General features: G+C 44.8%; 1 protein-coding gene across 1 annotated transcript in view; it reads right to left on the bottom strand.

Moving 5' to 3' along the window:
- Positions 1–1265: 1265 nt before the first annotated feature.
- Positions 1266–21373, bottom strand: part of Ust (uronyl 2-sulfotransferase) — a 278050-nt gene continuing 257942 nt past the window's right edge. Inside the window, exon 8 of the mRNA XM_050161634.1 lies at positions 1266–4130. Coding sequence (XP_050017591.1) covers positions 3847–4130 — 284 coding nt within the window. The 3' untranslated portion in view covers positions 1266–3846. The remainder of the gene's footprint in view (positions 4131–21373) is intronic.

Below are 21373 nucleotides of genomic sequence, written 5' to 3'. Positions count from 1 at the left end.
TGACTCCAGATGCCATGTGTCCTGCTTCCCATGCTAGCCTCCTGCTCTTCTGCCTCTCTTCCCCCGACACAGTGAACTATATTCCCTCCAACCCAAAAAGTCTTCTTAAAATGGCTTTTGTCAGCAAGAATAGTAATGAACACACAGTGTATGTATGTATATATATGTATATATATATATATATATAATTACAAACCAAATAGTTCATTGGATTAACTAAGTACCGACTTTAGAATTTTATGGAAGGAACTTTAGACCAAACAAGCAATGCAGATGTGGTACAGTCAGCTTTTTGTAGTACTCTGGATTTCAAATTTCATTCAGTCAAATTCAATTTCCTGAGTCATAGAAAAAAAAATCACTGAAGAGTAAAGAGCCCTCCCCACTAACAACCTGTTAAGGAGACACTCCGATTTCTTAAATAAGTTGTGTTATCATCAAAACGGACTTTTCTGTCAGTTAATATACCCAGGTTCTGATGATTTTACCTTTAGCTGGAATGTTGTGTCTAACATTACAAAGCATTGGGTGTGTGTGTGGGGTCTCTCTGTGTGCACCCCCTCCTCTCTCTCTAAGTTACAGCATTACAACTTCCCAGGGAGGCATTGCCGGCATGAAGAGCCATCTACCTTTGAGGCTCTGCACGCCTATGCTTCCAGCCAGCTCACACACTGAGAGATGCGCCATGCCCTTCCTTCCCTACGCTACAGTACAGTGTTGATACTCGCGGTGGTTGGTGACTGTTTTGGGAGGTGATGGAACCTTTAAGGAGGTACATCTTGCTAGAGGAAGTACATCCCTGTAGGGCTTTGGAAGTTTAGAGCACAGCCCTCCTTCCTCTCTGATAAGATGTAATGTAAGCGTCCTGCGCCAGCCACCATGACTGCTGTCAGTGCCGCCCGCAGCATTATGGACTACCCTTTAGAACCGCGGGCTAAGTCTTTCTTCCTTAAGTTGCTTTGGGGCATTGTATTTTATCATAGCAACTTAAAAGTAATATTACATCCACAGGCGGGGTATGTAGACACAGCAGCAGGACACTAAGCCCATCAGCGCACATAGAAATAGAGCCAATATTTTAGTATTTTACACATATAACTAAATACATGAATGGCTGGCTCAAGGATTTTAGCAAGGATTTTTAATTTATTCATTTATTTATGTAGGGGGGTTAGAATTTTTTGTTGAGGGGTCATCTAGTTACAGGGATGAGAGTTGATAGATTTTTCAAGGACACATATAAAAAAAAAAGAAACCAACACATCTTGAGGAAAGAGGGAAGTCTTTAATTTCCAACTATCAAAATAACAGAAAAAAGGTCAACTTACTTATATTCATTTATTTCTATGGGTAATGAATAAGTTAAGGAACACTTCACCTCAAACACAGATTGTTTCTATTCTTTTAGCTAAGCTAATGCTTTAGTTCCATATATATTTTTGAATTCCCATCATGGTCAAACACTACTTTTTAATCCTTAAACAACAACAACAAAACAACGGACAAGGACTTTTACAGCATTCAGGGAAGTCAGCTGAGGGTTCATAAGAATAATTTTCCTTTTAAAAAAACATCCATCTGACCAAAATAAAATCATTTTAATTAACTCCTTCCTGAGTAACTAAAACCTTGGAATGTGCTGAAAGATTATAATAAATAAGGCAAAGACCAACTAGCTTCAAATGTATTTTCTTCTTAAATTAAACTATGTAAAATGTACAATATATTTCATGAAGTACAAACTATGTCGGGCCAGGGCCCAAGTGGACTGATGAAGTACCTTGACTTCTGGGATCTAGGGGCCGTGTGCTGGGACAAAATAATATTAGCCCCCTCTCCTGGGAAGTGACAGTGACCGTGGGCAAGAATAAATGTCTTTGAGCACAGCAAGAGCTGTGCAAGCTTCTAGAAAGCAGGGGACCTGTAAGAGCGACCAGCTGTCCTGGTGTTTAACAAGGGCAGGGAAAAACAAGCCAACACAGCCTAATCTTCAGATTGTGAGGCTGCACAGCGGGCCAGCTAACCATCACTCTGTCTCTGTACTGTCAGGGAGATGACTTACAAAGCTCCCCGCCGCTGCTGTTCTACTAGTTTGGAGCACGCAACTGTTTTCTAGGCTGCTCTTCAAAGTCTGGTTAATGGAAGGGCTCAGGTCTTTCTGAAGAGCACAAAGGATATTCCCCCTCTGTGAACTTCCCCTTATCTACTTCCTGTCCCAGTTCCCTGAGGCAGAAAGGAGGCTCGTGAGCAGCTAGTATTGGACTTAAGTCTCTGTGATTCCTGCCTTCCCTGGATGCCCATGGGCTGGAGTCTACTTAATGCATTTTGTGATGAAGTAGCTTCCGTACACACTGGACAGTTTCCAGATGACTGGCTTTAGACTCTGGTGAGTGTCCAGTGTCAGTGACAGAAGGAAAAACTTCTTGGGAGATTTGATGGTCTCTGCGAAGCAGAAACCATGGAACCCATGTCAAGCCAGAGTTCTGCTTACTTTTACTTGGCTAGTATTCTTCCAGGGCTGGCTCTGGGGTAAACCCGAGGCAGACACAAGTTGTCACCAACGTCCATCCTGCTGCCACCACTGGGCTCTGGCTCTCAACTGCACAAAATCCACCAGGTAGAAAGTAAATTTCCTGGACTTTTTTTTTTTTTAAGGTAAACACAATTCAGAAATTAAAGGAATGGAAGTATCACGGAAGGTGGGGAGTTGGCGGGAGGGAAGAAGTGGACGGCATATTTTGGTGTAAAAGGATTGGCCCAACCTACTCAAAAACTGGTCGAGCAGTGTCCTATCCAGAAGTCTTTCTGTTCCTGGCACTGATGTCCCTGGGGTAGATTATTGGGAGCAAGCAGGTTCCATAAAAAAATTATTCTACTGCTGTTTTCCTGGGACTTGTTACTACATGCAGCAGCTCTTGCCGGTCTAGAAGTTATAGAAGACACCAAATTCCGTAAAGCACAATTTTTCTATGTGTGTTCTTGGAGGATTGTGCCGGGCGTATAGGCAAGCTTAGGGTTCCTGCCGTAGATATCAAGGCCCTTCCACTTGTAAGAATCCAGAGGGCAGAGCGGCGTCAGACGGCCGCAGCCTTTTCCTGATGCCACACAGCCCTCGTTTGATCTGACCTGCCAGCACTTGACACAACAAACACATGCCATACCCCGTTAGGCTCCTTGCAAACAGAGCGACACGTGCAGATGGAAAGTCTCAATGCAGCTCACATGCATGAGCTTTGATCTTGACAAGCCTCCCCAGCTCTGACTGGCTGGGAACGTGGGTGCCAGAGCTGTCTTGTTTCCGCCATTGATAACTAACTACTCTGTTCTCGGTGACAGTGTCCCCTGAGATTGACCAGAGGCAGTGTCCTACCCATGTGGGCAGATACTCGGTAACCAGGGGACCCTCCCCCGCATTCCTATCAGTGCCCCTTCTACTCCTAGATGCTTCTAGACTCCCCTCTCTCTGAAATGTTTGTTTCTACTGCCGGATACACTGTCTTTACGATGGAAGCAATACTTTTCGAGACATCTCAGAAATGATAAAACGCCTGGGTTGGTGGACATATTTCTCTCTCTTTTCTCACTGTAAGGGGTGGGCAGAGGATGGGAGGCCATTCTGTGAACAATCTCGTGTAACTGGGAAAGACTCAAGGAGGCAAGGAAAGAAAAACACAGAATAAAATAAAACCCGCAAAACCGGGCATCTCCCAATGACCCCAACATGTGGGAATGTTTTGTTCTTCTTAATGCAACCGAGCATTAATGGAAGTCCCTCCAGAATTTCCCTTTCCCAAAGAACTTCCTGGAAATGGGGGACACAGCCACGGTGGCGATGTCGCGCTTGTATCACCTCTTATAAATATCTTCTAGCCACTTTTCGTCATCTTGTTCCTCGTCGTCGATTGGCTCCTCGGTCTCCAGAGGGGTGGGAATGAAGAACTGCGGTCGCAGAGGGGGCCTGCTGGTGCGAGACTTCAGTCCGAGCTTGCGCTTCAGCAGGTGGAACTGCTCTTTGACATAGTGGTAGAACTCGTACTCGAACCTCATTCTCTGGTAGAGAATCTGCACGGCCTCGGGAGAGGGGACCGTTTTCTTCACGGTCACAGTCATGTTGCCAAGCTTCCTGTGCTCTGGAAAAGAACCAGGGAGCCCATGAGTGGCAATCCGTGAAGCCTTAGCTTAGAAGTAACCAGTGTGTGTGTGTGTGTGTGTGTGTGTGCCTGGTATTGGACATCCAACAAAGAGGAGAAGATGTCCCCATGGGATATGGCAAGGTGTCTCATTTCTCGACTGGAGAAAGAGAATTCACTTGTTTATGGTCTCCTGCAGTGTGTTCTGAACAAAGTAAAAGGCAGGTGTGGTAGGCTCAGCCAGTTGAGCGGGTCAGGAGGAGGATCATACTGGAGTTGACACTTAGCTTGTTAGCACAATGAGACCCTACGTCAAAGAAAACAAATACATGAACACTGGAGGAGAGAGTGAGGAAGAGGAAGGAGAAAAGATTCTTGTTTATTATTATTATCGACAGGCTGTATTATGTAGTCCTGGCTGTCCTGGAGCTTACTATGTAGACCAGGTTGGCTCTAACCCGCAGAGTCACCTGACTCTGAACCCTCTGCCCCAGTCCCAGGGCTGGAATTAAAGGTGTGCATCACCACATCGGGCTATATTCTTGTGATTTTCTTACCTAATTTATTAGTTAAATTATTTGAGCCAAACCGCTTTAAAACGAATCTGAAGAATGTTACAAAAATCACGTATGCAGCCATTGGTTACATCTTTGAGAGGAGTAGGCAAAGACAGAATGTAGGCACACACACACACACACACACACACACACCACTTCGGGGTGGGGGAATAGCTGTTTCCTTCTGCCCAGGGAAGGGTTCTCACTCAGTGCTCCTGGTCTCTTGCCCCCACCCCTCTTCAGGGAGGCAAGCCATGTAGATTATGCCTGGGTTTCATATTTCTGTGCTGGAGGAGGAGACTCAGACGTTGCTCCCTGGGAGGGCGCATCCTGTCAGGTGGCGCAGGACTTCATGCCACACGTGAAGTAATTTTCTTGTCAACCCTCACATGCAAGGCTGGCATCTGAACTGGCATCTCTACATCTCATGTGTACATTTATCAATTCGCTTAGAACCCAGGCGTGAGAAAGTGGGTGTCATTTATTAGCCCCCCAAATCCCAAAGGCAAGTACACAGGACACACGCTGGTCATCCTAATGAGTTCTGTGGGAGGTAGGTCAATAGGCTGTAACCATCCTAGCAGCCGACAAAGAATTTTAACACAGTACACTGCTCTTAAAATAACAGTCACAATTATTACTAGGTATGAAACCATTTGGAACTGCTTTCCATCAAGTCTCTTAACCAAAAGCTTCAGTAGAATTAGAACATTTTAATAGTATTCATGGAGTAAGTCCAGTACACCCCATCTGCTCCTGGGCAGCCCTGGCTCTGGGGACTCCACTCAAATTCCTTCAGACAGCCTTACTTTATCCACGCTTTATAAAGCAATGAAATCTGCAGGAAGACCCTAAGGGGCTTTCCCACACAGATACCCCACTGTCCTGACAACTGTACCCACTTTTGGGAAGCACTGGCCATAATAAACACGAGTCCAGGCTGCCTGTCTGTCTGTCTGTCTGTCTGTCTGTCTGTCTGTCTGTCATTTGCAAAATCCTCAGAACAGGCAGAGAAAGCAAAGGAGAATTTTCCATTTCCATCTCTCGGGTGACAGGAGATCCCCACGTGTATTTCTGTTTCCTCAGTGTGTTACTCTCCTTAGCCCCACCTCTAAGTGCCCTTGTGAAACATGAGGGACAATGACAGCTGCTTCACAGAGATCTTAGGAGAGCTAGGTTTTTTTATTTGAATTTTTTAATTAAACTCCCGTTTTACATTAATGTCCAATTTTTGCTTCATCCACCTGTCCTTTCAGTGATGCTCACTGTTGATCAATTCCCCCACCTCTCCCTCTCTCTCTCACACACACACAGACACAATCCATTTTTGTTGGGGTGGGGCTACGGCAAGGACTTAGGTATCCGAGGCAGGTCTTGAACTTGCTAGCTGTAGCAATCCCGCATGCCAGAATATATAACCACTGGGAAGTGAAGGCCTCACCCGTGGGCACCGTTGGACAACTTCCAGGGGTGTGTGACTGTCATGCTCTCTGGGGACACTCACAAATGAAGAATCCAAGCCAGAGCACCTTCCACGAAGGCAGGAGCGGGGTGGGCATTCCAGCCCAAGATCAGTTCAGCAGTGCGTTTGGCCCATGGAATATTTGTTCAGAATTTCACTTAGTTCTATGGACTTAGGGGAAGGCTATGGATCTCAGCATGACCATACCCCTGAGAGAGACGGTGCACGCAGACCCTAAGTGGCAGCTCGTTATTCTATGTCACCTGCCTCATTGCTATAGAAATTCTCCAGGCTCCCTGCTCTAGAGGCTTAGAAACTCTGAGTGTACATCTAGAAAGGAAGGGTTTTACGGCAAGTGCTCCCATCAGGCCTCCTCGGTGTGCCCACTGCCACCTCGCACCCCTATCTCTGCAAATATTTATTGAGTAGCCATTTGGTACCAGGTGCGGGAGCCGTGGAAAGTGAATGGAACACTGTCACCACCACCACCCACAGACATTCTGACAGCTTGCCCCGTGCCACGCTTTGTGAGACATGAACACACATTTGTGATTCCTGTGAACCCCACCCCCAATGCTATGGGGTCATTTACCATCTTTATAGACTTGGCTCTGGAATCCAGACCCTGCTCAGGCTCATAGAGCCGGAAAACAGAGAAGTCAGAAGTTGGGTCTGAGAGTCCGACAAGCTGATCCAAGTTTCAACCACGCTAAAGTGGAGCTGGTCTCCCAGGCTAAGGGGCGCCTCCCCTCCCACAGAACCAGGGTCCATGGGTAGGGGAAGGCAGGACATTTGGGTTTGCTTCTTGGCATCAGCACTTCCTCTCCATGGTCACAAGCCAGAACTGGTGGACCTGTTTTAAATACTTCGCATAAAGACGAGGCTTTCATATCTGCCAATCTTAGTTCTCCTGTTTGCTCAGTTCACCAGCAAGCACCAAGGACCTGACAGACTCGCTCAAGGTGACAAACCTAGTATGTGAAGTCCTGAGCCTGGAAAGAGGGCTTTCTGATTCCCTTCTAGCGCCTTCTGTCTATATCACAGGCTATTAATTTTCCAAATGGAGTGGAAATCTATAACCACCCACTTCTCCAGGCCCAGTGTGGACTCTGGCATTAAGGGGATTGCTCAAAGAGAAGGGCTTGAGTGTTCTAACTTGGGTGGGGGGGAGGTAGCGCTGTGGGGATCCTGGGTGGATCTGCTGAAAAAGGTAGCAGCCAGCAAAAGTGTTTTCAGAATGAAAGGGACTGTGTCTTTCTCAGTGTTCTGTCCCTAGCGTCCATCTCTGTGCCTGGAATGTAACAACAATCCACGAGAGTCTGTTCATGGGAAACCTGCATTTGAAATCCATCGGTAAGACTGTATTAACCCCAGCGGCAACTGTGGGTGTTGACGTGACATAGGCTGTTGCTTGCTAAATTCCCTTCTCACTTGAGGTTCTCCCCTAAGCAAAACTCCATGTCTAGAAAGTGGATTTCTTGAGCTAGGCTGGGGAAGTCACGGCTGCTCTGGACAGGCCGTAGAGTCTGTTTTCCCTCTCCTCCCTTCTGCTGAAGAAACCACAGAATACAAATTTAGTAAGGCTGAAGAATTACCATAAGGGGTGGCTTGCACAAACTTAAACATCTGTGCAGACAGACCTGTGTCGCTGCCACATTACAACGAATAAACTGGGTGTATTATAACTGTAGGCAATAACGGAAGAAATCTGTGCACCCCTGCTCAGAGCGACATCTGTGTGACTCTTTTGTTGTATAGTTGTTTTCAATGATTTGTCTGGACATCATTTTGAATACTTTTTCATGTTGTTTTATCATTAGCACAAGAAAAATGTTCTTTTTAGAGATGGCCCAAGAAAATGTTTCTGGCCCAAGAGTGAGGACTGGAGCTCAGATCCTTACCACCCATGTAAGAGCCTGGGAGGAGGGGCAGTTTGCCTGTACTTGCAGTGCTCTGGGGTGCGGGTATTTTTTTTTTAATTTTTTTCTCTTTGGGGATTTCCTACCTAGCTCCTAAGTAAATCACACACAGAGGCTTATTATTACTTATAAATGCCTGGCCTTAGCTTGGCTTATTTCCAGCCAGGTTTTCTTAACTTAGATGGTCCTATCTACCTTTTGCCTCTGGGCTTTTTTTCCCCCCTTTTATCTTACTTTCTTTCACTCTTTCTCTGGGGTGGCTGTGAGGCTGGGTGACCCAACCCTAGTGTCCTCCTGTCCTTGTCCTCTTTCTCTCATTCCTTGATCTCTCTTTCTTCTCCATTCCCCTTTCTCCTTCCATTTATTCTCTCTGCCTGCCAGCCTCACCTATCCTGTCTCCTGCTTTGCTACTGGCCGTTCAGCTCTTGATTTGACCAATCAGGTGTTTTAGACAGGCAACGTAACACAGTTTCACAGAATTAAACAAAAGCAACATGAAAGAATGCAACACATCTTTGTATCATTAAACAAATGCTCAACAGCACAAGCAAATGTAACACATCTTAAAATAATATTCTATAAGACAGGCTGAGACAGGTGATTCTCAGGGCACACTGGTAGTAGCTAGACTAGCTGAACTGTTAAGTTCTGAGTTCAGTGAGAGACCCTGTCTCAATAAATAACATGGAGAGGAATCTGGCATCAACTTCTGCCTCTCTCCACTGTGCACATTGTATACATGTGTATATACACCCATATGCACACACACACACACACACAAACAGAAGAATTAGAACATTCATTCAGATCACACCCATTCGGTTCTATGTGCCAAGGGACCTGCTGTGGATTTAATTTAAATGAAGACTTTTTGATCAACTCTATTTCCTTTTAGAAAATGTCACGCCAGGCTCCAGGGAGCATCCTTGGATAACAGAGCTTTCAGAAGAACTGCCCTGCACAGACCAAATCCTACAGGGCGTTGGGGACCTCACCCTGGTTCAATACCATGTCACCACTGCGTAGACTGCGGAGACATTGCAAATTGTGCAGATGCTGTGTGCCGACACCTGGTCCTTCCAGTGAGCCACCCTACTCACACCAGGCATTCAATGTTCAAACATGATAACAAATATTGCCCTCCAACAACCTTGCTTGTGTGGAGGATTGTGTTTAACTCCAGACGAGGCTATGAATGGATTTGGCTTTCCTGACCCAGATCGGGACATTTGACAAAAGCCTCAACTCTCTCCACCTCTGTTGCATGGACATGATATGATGTTTAGACTGGTTCATAATCTTTAGGACTCTCAAAAGTTCCTTTGATGTAAATAAAAAAAAAAAAAGAAATCACAAACCTGCCGCTTTTAGCGCCCCCTCCCACCCCTCTTGGTCTGTCAAACACGTATAATGGAAATATGTTGTTGCCTTGACTCTGGGCCAGGATAAACAATCTGGAAGCAGTGTAAACTCAGCTGCAGCAGAGGACAGAGGCCTTGCTTTATGACCTCGGAGATGGTTAACCCAGTGTAAAAGAACCAAATCTCGCTGCTGACTGGAGCTGTGTTTTGATGTTGGACAGACTCTGTGGCTCCCCTTCTCCACTCGAGAGAATGAATACTGCACAGTGACGTGAAGCCCCCCCCCCTCCCGCTCCAATCCAGACTTGTTTTAACCTGTTCCTGCAGAGGTCATGGGCAAGAAATGGATATGAGCTTCATAAGAACTGAAGTGAGCTCAGATTTTCCTGGGGGTGGGGGTAAGCATCATCAAAAGACAGGCATCCTTTCTCAGCTTCCGGTTAGCTGAACAGTGCCTGACAAGAGGCCCTGACGCCTTAACAAGCGTTCTGTTTTTAAAATCTGCATTTTTATTATTCCCAGATTACATTACACACAGAAATTTCCAACAGGCAAAGAGAAGCATACTTTCTCAGGTGGCAGATTGTGAGGAAAGTCACAGACAGGTGTGGTGGAACTGGAGTACTAGGCAGTGGGAGAGGGAGCAACGGGGCAAGTGCCCCCGAGGCTGAGGGAGCAACAGAGCATGCGCCCAGGGGCTGAGGGGGCCACAGGGTATGCGAACCCCGGGCTGAGGGAGCAACAACAGGGCGCGCACGCCAGATCTGCAATGCTAGCAACTCCTGCAGAGCTCTGCACCATGCTGGCTGCCACGGAAACCGTGTGAACACGATGTGTGTCACAGATAGAGTAAACTCATTTCCGGAATTATGCGGGGCGGCCACACAGTTCAGACACATGAAATACAACTGCGGGGCAGCCCGGCTGCCCTGCAGCTGCGAGCAGCGGAAATGAATGTGTGTCACTTCGACTTCACAGTGATGGGCGGGGCCGACAGGAGCAGCTTTTGATGTGCCCCTTGCGTGATTGATGGCATGTTAGGGTCAGCTTCTTGGAGGTATGGCAATTAAGAGAGAAGGGCGGGGGGGGGGGTGTCACTCCAGGGCCGGCTGTCTCTGAGCTTAAGGTTGGTAAAGTAAACAGGGATTTTTTTTTTCGGTCTTCATTTCAGATCTAAAATATAAATAACCAAAAATTAAGTTGAGATCACTTTGAATTTCAAGAGAACCTTTGCTCTGTGCCGCCAAGTGCAAATTACATGGTTTTCTCCATTCCCCCCAAACGGCAAGGCTCCTTTGATGAGGGAAAATGAAGGACTTTTAACACTCAAAAGCTGTTTTGATATTTGGAAGTGGGGGCTCGATATAAAGAACCAAGAGGAGAATGCCCTTGTCTTGTGTAGAGTGGGTCACCGAAAGTCCATAGAGAGCAGGGCACTGTCCATTTTGGGGTAGAGGCTAGGTGGTCAGTGGCCTTCCATGGGGCATGTAGGTTTCGGAACGTCACACAGGTAGATCTCAACTCTAAAGCCAGAGGGTGGCCTTCTCGAGTGACTCCCACTTGGACGGTTCAACTCCACATCAGATATCTCGGCATCTGCCAAAATGGCTAAGGAGGCAGTGGCCATGGTAAAGTCTGTGGCAGGGCAGCAGCTGTGGTGGCGCAGTGGCTGGGGTGGGGCGATGGCGTTGGTCATTAGTGGCCAGGACCTGCATGGACTCGGTGCATCCGTTTACTGATGCTGTATTGTGCACCCACTAAGCCCAATGCAAAGAATATGAAAACCCGTAAGAGCTGGAGACACAGATTCACCCTTGAGAAGGCTCAAACAATAGACAGAGGAGCAGACATGAAACAACCCTCCTCTACCACCTGGGAATCCTTGCCCCGCCCCCGGAAATGGTGGGCCTCCTTCCAACAGAAAATCAGAGAAGCGGCAAGAAGAGGCAGCAAGCGTGCCTTAGTACTAAGAGAATGTGTATCTGTTGCCGGGTCAGGTGAATACTCTGGGTCAACGGATAGCCTAGGGCACCAGCACCTGAAGAGGCCGACCAGGGGCCTGAGGATCTGCAGAGTTGATGATAACTGCAGCCTTCTAGCTGCACAATGGCCATCCTAAGGCTTAAACCATGCACCTAGACTGGAAGTGGCACTCCATCCCTTCTGGTGCCAGTCACATGCCAAGAGTGATGTGCACGGGGTCACCCCAGTGCCTGTCTAGGTCAGGGAGCTAGCAGTTGACTTTCCCTGACACCTAGTTTGGTAGAGAGAGGATGAATTGCTTCCTAAATCAGTCAAAAAAAAAAAAAAAAAAAGCGTTGAAAGACTCTGTTGCCCGAAACACACATACATGCTTCTCATAATAGCGTTTTGCCACCAGTTACCAGCCCAGACATGAGGCAACAACAATAGAATGAATTTCTGTTTAAAAAAGAAAAAGTCCTACTGTAAGGCTCATCATGGCTTTATCAATAGAACATACCATATATATTTATATATGAAATCATTACTGACAAGTGTGGTTTTGTCACTCTTTGCACTTCTGTCAATTTGTCTGGTGTGGGGGGGGGGGCGGTCCAGGTCAATGACTGATGTGGACATACCAGGACAAAGGTCAAACAAAGCGGATAGCATACAACTGTCATCTCAATACTCAAAAAGCAGAGGCAGGAGCATCTCACGTTCCAGGCCAGCCTGGGCCACACAGTGGGACTCTGTCTTAAGAAAAGAAAGAGGCAGCAAAGGTGATTAGAAGAAAGTTCAGTCTTGCGTTTCTAAGTTCCTCTGGTTTTGGACAGTTCTAGAAGTCTGACAGTAGATGGGACATGGGATTCTTCACTGCTCAGCATTTGCATGGTTCTAGCAGGCTAGTGTTACTAAGCGCGCACACATTCTCCCTCTCTCTTACACACACACACACACACACACACACACACACACACACACACACGCTGAAGAGGCTCCTCTGGAGGGATACATTTCTCCTTCAATGAGCTCAAGTTCACTGCTGAAATGGAGCCCGGATGTTAGGTCAATGGCGGACACCCACAGGCAATGAAAGAGCCCCAGGGAAGTTCTTGCCCTGACTTTTTATGGTGGTACATCACGTTTCCCAGCAATCAAGTTACTTATGCAGTTGTACGTAAGGTTATCATAAAGCCTGAGGACTCTTTGTCAGTTTTGTAGCTTGAACCTTTAAGAGAGTCAGGAGTGGCTTTCTACTTAAAGAGTCATATATCTATATACACAGACATAGATGTATCTGTACATACATAAATGGACATAGGCGGGCAAGTTTTAGGAAGTTATGGAAAAATTAAGACACTAAAATGACTTTTAACCAAGCCACGATTATTACTATAGTAACACATTTCCCCGCAGTGCTTTTATTTATGCATATAAATTACAAAATACATTGGCTCTATTTTTATTTAGTTTTATACTATTTTGAACTTAAATTATCACATGTATTTTTATCACCAATTATTCCAAGTCCATCATTCTACACCTTTAAGACAAGACCTCACTCTGTATCCAGGCTTCTCTGGGATTTATGGAAATCCTCCTGCCTCAGCCTTCTAACAACTAAAATTTATAGGCATGAGTTGCTACACCCAGCCTTTCAAGTCATAATTTGTAGCACATTTTAAGATACGATGCCTGAGCGTCATGTAAACACACCACTTCTACTCAGGGCTTTTGTTCATTTGTTTCTACAGCTCTAAATAATATGAGATGACATCCTAATTGACAAGCAACTTTGGTCCCTGTGTCCCGGAGATCAGTGCACAATCAGATGCCCAGGGGGTCAGTTTTCTTCTTTTCAGTGCTGAGGCTTCATTTCCACCAGCTCTATGACATTAATATAAATTTAAATGGTAAGGCATTTACTTTACCATTGCATAAAACTATCGCTTGGCTTATTAAAGTTCCAAAGTGTTCTGTTCAGCCTCTATTGACCATGCGAATGGAAAGAGCTACAGCCATGAACTTGTGTATGGCTGCCAAGAGAGCATGCGACACCCAAGCAATTCCTGGCAGTTTGTACTGCACAGTGATTACAGCTACAGAGGTGAAATAGTCCCTCCTTTTCTCTTATTGGTAATTCTAAGTGGGTTTTTGCTAGGGCAGAGCCCACTGGAGCGCTTGTTTTGTTTCAACATTGTCTCTATCACTGTCATCCGTCTTGACGAGTGACCTGACCTGTGAGTCCCAAGAGGCAGCAACTCGGATGTTTGCTCTGGAATGTTAACCCTGGGGAAATTTTGATAAACCCTTCACGGGCCATGAATGATGAAGCTGGCCATGGGAGCTGAACATGCAAGATAAGGGAGATATTTAACCCCCTGGCCAGGCATTAAGAAGTTAAGTTAATGAGAAGTGTGCTACTCAGAATAACCGTTCCCGAGTCAGGGAGTGTGAAGTGAAGTTCTGAGGATGCTGTCAATTTTTCCCAGTATGAGTGCAATGCTCCCTGCAAATCTGATCCATTAGATCCAGGCAACTCCCGAGCCCTGAGTGGTAGCAGGTGCTGGAGGGAGATTAAAGGAATAAATCTATTGCCTGCTCCTTTCCCCATGAACTAAAAGATCTGCACTACGTGTGCTAGAAGACAGGCCTTGTGTTTACAAGCACAACCAGAACTGTGCCTTAGGCAAAGCCTAAGAAAGCATGCAACGAGGGTTTGAATCCCGCTCACAGGGGAGGCTCATTGGTTTATCTACGCCAAGTTTGAAATTGCCAACTGAGTGCCAGAAACACCAGGGCCATCTGAGGGAGCCACGGCATGGTAAAGTCACAGGGGGCGTTAAAACAGAGTGGCAATTGTTTGATAGGAACATTTATGTACTGTAAAAATGTTACAGGCACAGCAAACTTGCAAAGGCAATCTGGGAAGAAAAAATATTTAGAAAATTTGCCATATAGTTTTGAAAGATTTTGTTGTAGCTGGAACATGTATTTGCAGTTAGAACTAGATGTTAATGAGAAAAAAAGAAGCACTTTCATTCTTCCAATGTGAAAACAAACAAGGAAGGAAACAAAGCGGAAGGGACGTTGCCGTGTTTTAGGCAGAAGCTCAGCAGCGGGCTGTGGATGAAGGTGGTGGGGAGAGCTCATGAGCGGAACTTTCAGGCTCAAGGTTAAGAGAAGCTGCGGAAGCCTGTGGCATTAGTGAGAGAGAAGACAGCCAGCCAAGAAAGACTTCTGCTGCAGTGCAAGCCTGGAACTATGGTGACGTGTGCCAGCTTCCTTGTCTCTTCCTGCACGTGTTCTCTCTTCCTTTCCTTCCATTTTCTCTGTCTCCCTTCTTCCTGACTTCCATTTTCCTTCCCTTCCCCCTTCCTCTCTCCTCCTCCCTTCCCCTCCTTCCTTTCTTCTCCTCTCTTCTCCCCCCTTCCCGCCTTTCTTTTTTCCTCTCTTCCTTTTTGGGACTGGAATTGAAACAACAGCCTTATGCATAGGAAGTCAAGTCCTATATACCTCTGAGCTTCTAACCCCACCCCAGCCACCTTCTTAGATAGAACAGAACAAAAGGCTTACAAAGCAACAGCTTCCTATGGTGGGAATAGCATGCCCCAGGTTGGAAAGAGGCATTGAGGTATTTTTAAAATACCTCAAGAAAGAGGGTTGAGGTATTTTTAAAATGCTCCTAGCTCTCACTAGGCCCCATCATGTCTGGTTCAAGTGAGAATAGTTTTAAAGACAGGAGGGGCAATGAATGGGGGCAAAGGGATAATCTGAACGTCATTCGAGGCAGTCTTCCAGACTGCATTCAAAAGATGGAAAAGCAAAGATGTCCGAAGGAGAAAATTCAACTGGAAAAGCTGTAAGCCATTACGGTTCAGATTTACTGGAGCATGAAATGAAGTTTCATGATGTTCTAAAAACAACAACCCAACTGCTTAAAACTGAGTAAGTGGATTGGCATTGCTTCCATACCATACTTTTATCTCATCTCGATAGAATCATGGAAACTGGTTCACGAGAGCACAGTTCTCTTTTTTAAAACCATGCACGGTTGAAGAGACATTAAGAAAAGCCACGTCTAATTGCCCCCACCTTCTAGCGAAACCACACCTAGACACATGGGTTGATGGACGACTTTCAGCGTCTTTTCCTCTTGATGCCCTGTCTCAGAGTGATTGATTTGAAGGTCCCTAAGGACCTGACCTCCCGCTGGGCTGTCTACAATCCTTACAGCCCCATGGCAAGGGCCCGAACACCTTCACAACTACACCTCTTGAGTTTCCATGAGGGCTGTGGGTTTTCAGACAGAAATACAGGGATAAGGGGGCATGGGCTTGATTTTCAAATGTCCCTTCTCCCTGTCTTCCTCTTTAACTCAAAGAGAAAGTTGCCAACAATATCTGATCCAGGGAACAATGTCACAATGAATGATCAGGTTCCACGGCAGTGTTGTGGTACATTGTTGAGACACAATGTGTCTCACGGGCCTCTGTTCTCTACTGCCCAGTTTCCTCTCGCAGACTAAGAAATTAATCTGTTACCTGTCACGTTGGAAAACAAAGTTCCTAAACAATAGAAAAAGAATCTACTACATGTTACCTTTTAAAATAGAGTTCTGGTACCACCACCCATCTCTGTGTGTACATGTGCTTAGAGGTCAGAAAACAACTCGAATGAATTGGTTCTCATCACCTTCTACCGTGTGGGTTCTGGGGATCAAACTCAGGCTGTCAGGCTCGGAGGCAAGAGCCTTTATCCACTGAGCCATCTTGTCAGCCCCAATAATTTCTTTATAAGACTATATGAAGTCATTTGTTTCCTAGCAAGTGAGCCTGTGGTCACACCATGGAAGATGTGCACATTGCTGTACTCGTGATACAGTCAGGAGAATCTTAGCATTGTGATGCCATGAACATAAAACGCTGTAGACAACGAAACTGGGAATGAGCATGCGCACTGAAAACTTGTACACCATTTCCTCCCAAATGGATCAAATGCCATGCAACTTAATTCGGTCACCATGTCTTAGCTCTTACAAATGACAATAAAACAAACTCCCAACTTCGTGGCAAGTTAGAGGTTTCTTTGTGAGTGGATTTAATTCATCCTTCTTTTTCTGAACATTTGCAAAAATGCCCAGTGCCCAAGAAACTTCTATTTATTTATTTTTCTCTCCCTTTTCCCCCTGCAAAGTCCAAAGCAGCAGGAAGGGAGTTGTGGGCAACATGGGGAGGGAGCCAGAGCATGTAAAGTATCATTCCTGCTCTTAAGTTTGGTTGGCCCTGGTCGGAGGCAACAAAGGATCATGGAAATCATACCTCCTGCTGAATCAAGGCCATGCTGGGTGGGTGATTCTTGAAGGTCATGTTCAGTACAGCATTTCAATCTCTGTGTTAATGTTTTTGTCTATGAGGACCAAGTGTTCAGAACAGCCTTGGAGATGAGCTCCAAATATTCATTTCTCGCCACAAGAATGTCTTGAAGGTGCTGAGACTACCATGCCTTAGTGTATTAGATCTCATTTTCCATATGTTAGTGGCTGCAGTGTAATTCTTTTTTTAAATTTATTTATTTATTTATTAAAGATTTCTGTCTCTTCCCCACCGCCTGCAGTGTAATTCTTAAGACCCACTTGGAGAGTTTATGAGGGAGTTAGGTTCCAGCTCCATGTAACAACACCCTTAGTTCATCTCCTGCCCGGAGAGATACATGGATAACTACTTTTTCCTAATGCAAATATAGATGAAGTAGGTTGAAATTCAAGCTTATGCTTTACAGCAGCAGATGATGGATAAGCCATCCCATAACTGTCATGCTAACACTGGATGACAGATGAGCCTGGTCTGTAGACACGATGATGAACATGGAGATAGGAAGGATGCTAGAAGTTTAAAGGACAGAGATGACGCTCACCGTTAATGTAAGATGTTTTCGATCGCTACTCTCAGCACATAAACTCAAAGATACTCACGAGTAACAAAGGCCTTTGCAGAATATTTGAAAACTAGCATTTCTTTTTCGCACCTTAGAACGACCCAACTACAATTTAAGTTGATTTCTACTAGTGGGTAATCATTTGTTTCTGGTAGACTATGTATTTCAACATACAATACAAAAACAAACGTTACTGAAATGTCAACTCACTTTAAATTGAGCAGTGAACACACCATAGAATATTTTTCTACCTGTGCAACTAGAATGATTCGCATACAAAGAAGAATTTTAAGTTTATCAGTTATTGGTTTGTTTAAAGATTCTAAGGAACCTTAAGACACCAGCAGATGTTTGCAGCAACTAGACAAAAAAGGGTCTGCATTTTTGCTTTGCTATTTTAGAAAAAAATAAGCAGTTTTGCTTGGATTGTTTACTTTTGTAAATGCCATTCCTTCATGCATTAAAAAACCCTTATGAAAGCCGAAGTTGTTGACATGCTAGAAACAAATAGCTTCACTGTTGTCAAGGCAGAGCCTCGCAAACACCTTCTTAAAGTGGTCACTTTCATAATCCCAACCACTAGAACCTTTGCCTTCTGAAAAAGAGACGAAGACGTCGAGATGTCAGTGAACAGCCATGTCAGCATCACCATGCTTTCTAGAAACTCTGATTTCTTAGGGACTTAGCAGAGTCAAATATCCTAGACTCCTTCCTCTCAGTTAAGTACCGTACCGCACGGATCTTTACCTCCCCCCATTTTTCTCTGCACGGAGAGGGAGTAAAGGTGACAGCTATGACAGGGCTGTTAGAAGTCACCCAGACCTCTGTGCTAGAGCTGCCGCTACCAACCGCCAACTCGGTGAGGACGGAGGGAGGCTGTGTAGATAGTTCTTGTATCTACAAGATGAACAAAATTACAGTATCTACTTCATAGGGTGGCCATTAGGACTACGTAAAGTAGACAACAAAGGATTTGACAATTGGTTCTGAAAAACAACAAGACCCCAAGAAGGGTAAAAACTGCTATAACTATAAATGGAGTTTATGCTTGTATGAACTCTAACCAGTAACAAAAATAAAAAATAAAAGTAATTAGTCTATGAGGTTAGAAAGGAAGGGGTCTCAGGTACAGTGTGACCACAGAAGACTCCTGTCAGAACAATCCTGCGCAAAAGTCCCTACAACTTTATACAAACGCACTCCCCAGAGACATCTGCCCGGCGATTGTTTGTTCAGCCTCAGAACACCACCACCCTTGATGTTGATCCTGTGGCCAAGAACGGCTGTTTCAAAATGTCTTATGTAATCCACCTCATTTGGGCTTAAAAAAATCTTCCCCGACCTTCGCCTCTTTGAAGCTGGTCATCATTTACCATGGCACCCAGATTCCCACAGCAGTGCTCTAGTGTCCCAAATAAATATCACTCCCGGTCGGACACCCTCTCTGTTACTCAGATTGGCAGAATAGTAACAAACGTCCTTCCCCGTTTCAAAGTGTTCTGTTGAAACATTAGTATTCTGTCATGAAACCAGGAAAACATGTTAATCCCCTAATTAAAACAAAAAAGAATTCAAGTTCAAATTCAATAAAAAATGAGCACATATTACTGAGTCCATGGAATTACTTATTGGCATATCATGGCTTCTTCAGAATTTTAAGGACTTCCAGTCCAATGACAATATTTATATTCTATACTATATTCATGAACATTTATGGAATTTTTTCCATTTATGCATCCATTAGCTTTACAAAAGTCACAGAGTAGTTCTTACATATACTATACAACCTATAATTGACCATATTTTCTTTAAAACTGTGAACGATATATCTTGGAGGCTTCATATATTTTTTTATCTCCCTGGTCCCATTTGGGCAACATTATCTCTTTTCTGTACAACCTTTTAAAATTTTGTTTTAATTTTGTTTATTTGTGTGTGCATGCATGTGCGCACGTGTGTGCACAAGCATCTTTATGCATGTAAAGGCTAGAGAAGAACTTTCAAGAGTTGGTTCTCTCTTTCACTGTGGGCCATATTACAGACTTTCCTTTTTTTTTTTTTTTTTTTTTTTTCCTGTCTTGCATCTGGCCTGTTCTTGACAAATAACGAGCCTTCAAAACATTACGCTCTGTAAGGTCCCCCACTGCCACCACTATATTAACTGGGCATTTAAAGGAAAAGACAATGTAATGATAGAGACACAAAGGGCCTATCAGGTCCCTGTGAACATCAGGAACTGCACCGTTTAACCAGTGATCCGATTTCCCGATTCATGTAATTTGAGAAAACCAATTCATTCCTGGTATCTTATGGAATGACAAGCTATTTAACTAAGGAAAAATACAGAATATAATTTTGGAATAAAATTGGAATTTCAGTCAAATGTCCAAAGATGCTCAGAAACTGGTATTAGAGAAAAAAAACCAGACCACATTCAAAGACCCTTTGCTTTCTATGTTGGTCTGTCCATTTTCCCCAGAATGTTCGTATTTACTGGGTGGAGCCAGCTCTGTTTTCTACATCTCTTCTGATCAGATGTAGGAATACTGGCTATTGTATCATTCTCTAACCATGAGTGTAACTGTTTCCCCATGGATATGGCTGTACAAGACCTACAGTTGGATTTCAGTGACCATTAAAGGAAAAGCTTGCTGTTTGCCTAGTCCCAGCTTGAGAAATCCACATCACACCATGAAGGCTGGCCTTTGACCATTGACTTCCTGTCAACTCCAAATCCCATCATCTTTCCCTGGAGCTGAAAACTCTTGTCTTAGCTACCTCCCACCCAGCTCAAACACATGCCTAGCTGTTGTCTGAGCTCTGGCTTCTTAAGTCATTCTGAGGCTCGTGGGTCTTCACAAACACCGTGAATCCAGTGCAGAAGAGTCAGGAGGACATTCAGGTAGTCACATTCCAGCTCACCTCAACACTCCATTTCTCTCCTATCTCTCAATTGCCAGCATTTTTGTAGGATTAGTCATTCATCATATAAAGACTCGGAATCCTTATCTCTATTCTCCCTGGGGAGTGATGCTGATGGCCAATCTCTATCTACAGAAACGTCCGCGGCTTTTCTTTTTGTCACTTAATTTTGAAGGAATTTTGAAAATATACTTTGGAATGGAAGGATATCAGCGAGGCCTAACTCCACTCCAGAACCATGCTGATGTTTTCTTCTCAGCAAGGAGCCTCATCAGTCACCAGGAAGAGTAAATAGGCAAATGTCATTCTAGCATTCCTGCAGGATTGTGCTATGGAACGCCAGCAGAAGCCGGACTGTCCACACCTACCAAGCCTCATAAATCAGTGCCCTCTGGATGTCGCGGCATGGAGACTTTATTAGGTGCCACCTGTAATCACTCAATTAAAAACAAATAAAGGATGTAGGCTTAAGTCTCGGTCCCTTGCGCTGAAAATAGCCGCACTGTTCACATCTGGTTTGGCTAAACCATGATCCCGGCATTTTAATCTTAGAAGGTGGCACGTTAGCTGCCAGAGAGCGAAGGCAATTTGTTCTCCAATTAAGGACAGTTATGCACTAATGAGAAAGATCTATGTGCTCCCTCATAGAGTGAATAGTGTGTATCTGCACAGTTGCCCCAAATGGTTAAACTTCCAGACGTTATGCTTGGTCTGTATCGCTGGTGTTTGCAGCAAGATAAACATGGCACAATTATTAGAGAGACTGGAGAGACACAGAATGTTAGTATGTCAGGGTTTGAAATCTACATATGTTTTATACCTCCAATATGATAACCAGGAAGTACCCTGTGTGTGTGTGTTTGCATGCGTGTGTGTATATGTGTTCGTGAACGTGCATCTCATGGTGGGTTTTTAAAGGAGCACTGACAAGAACTTGGCAGATAGTTTGGTGGAATCAAAGCAGAAGTGTTGAAGCAAGGCTAGAAATCTCCAGCGAGAGGATCTGGCAGCATGACAAACCACACGGAGAATGCAGAATGGTGCCTGCGTGGCTGCCATCTTCACCTGCCCTTCTTGGTCAACACCGCCTACCATTGGTGACTTATAGGGAGCAGGAAAG

The sequence above is a fragment of the Alexandromys fortis genome, unplaced genomic scaffold, assembly GCF_014885135.2.
Source record: "Alexandromys fortis isolate MF-2015 unplaced genomic scaffold, M_Fortis_MF-2015_v1.1 scaffold_134, whole genome shotgun sequence".
NCBI lineage: Eukaryota > Metazoa > Chordata > Mammalia > Rodentia > Cricetidae > Alexandromys > Alexandromys fortis.
This window is presented reverse-complemented; position numbering and strand designations above follow the sequence as displayed.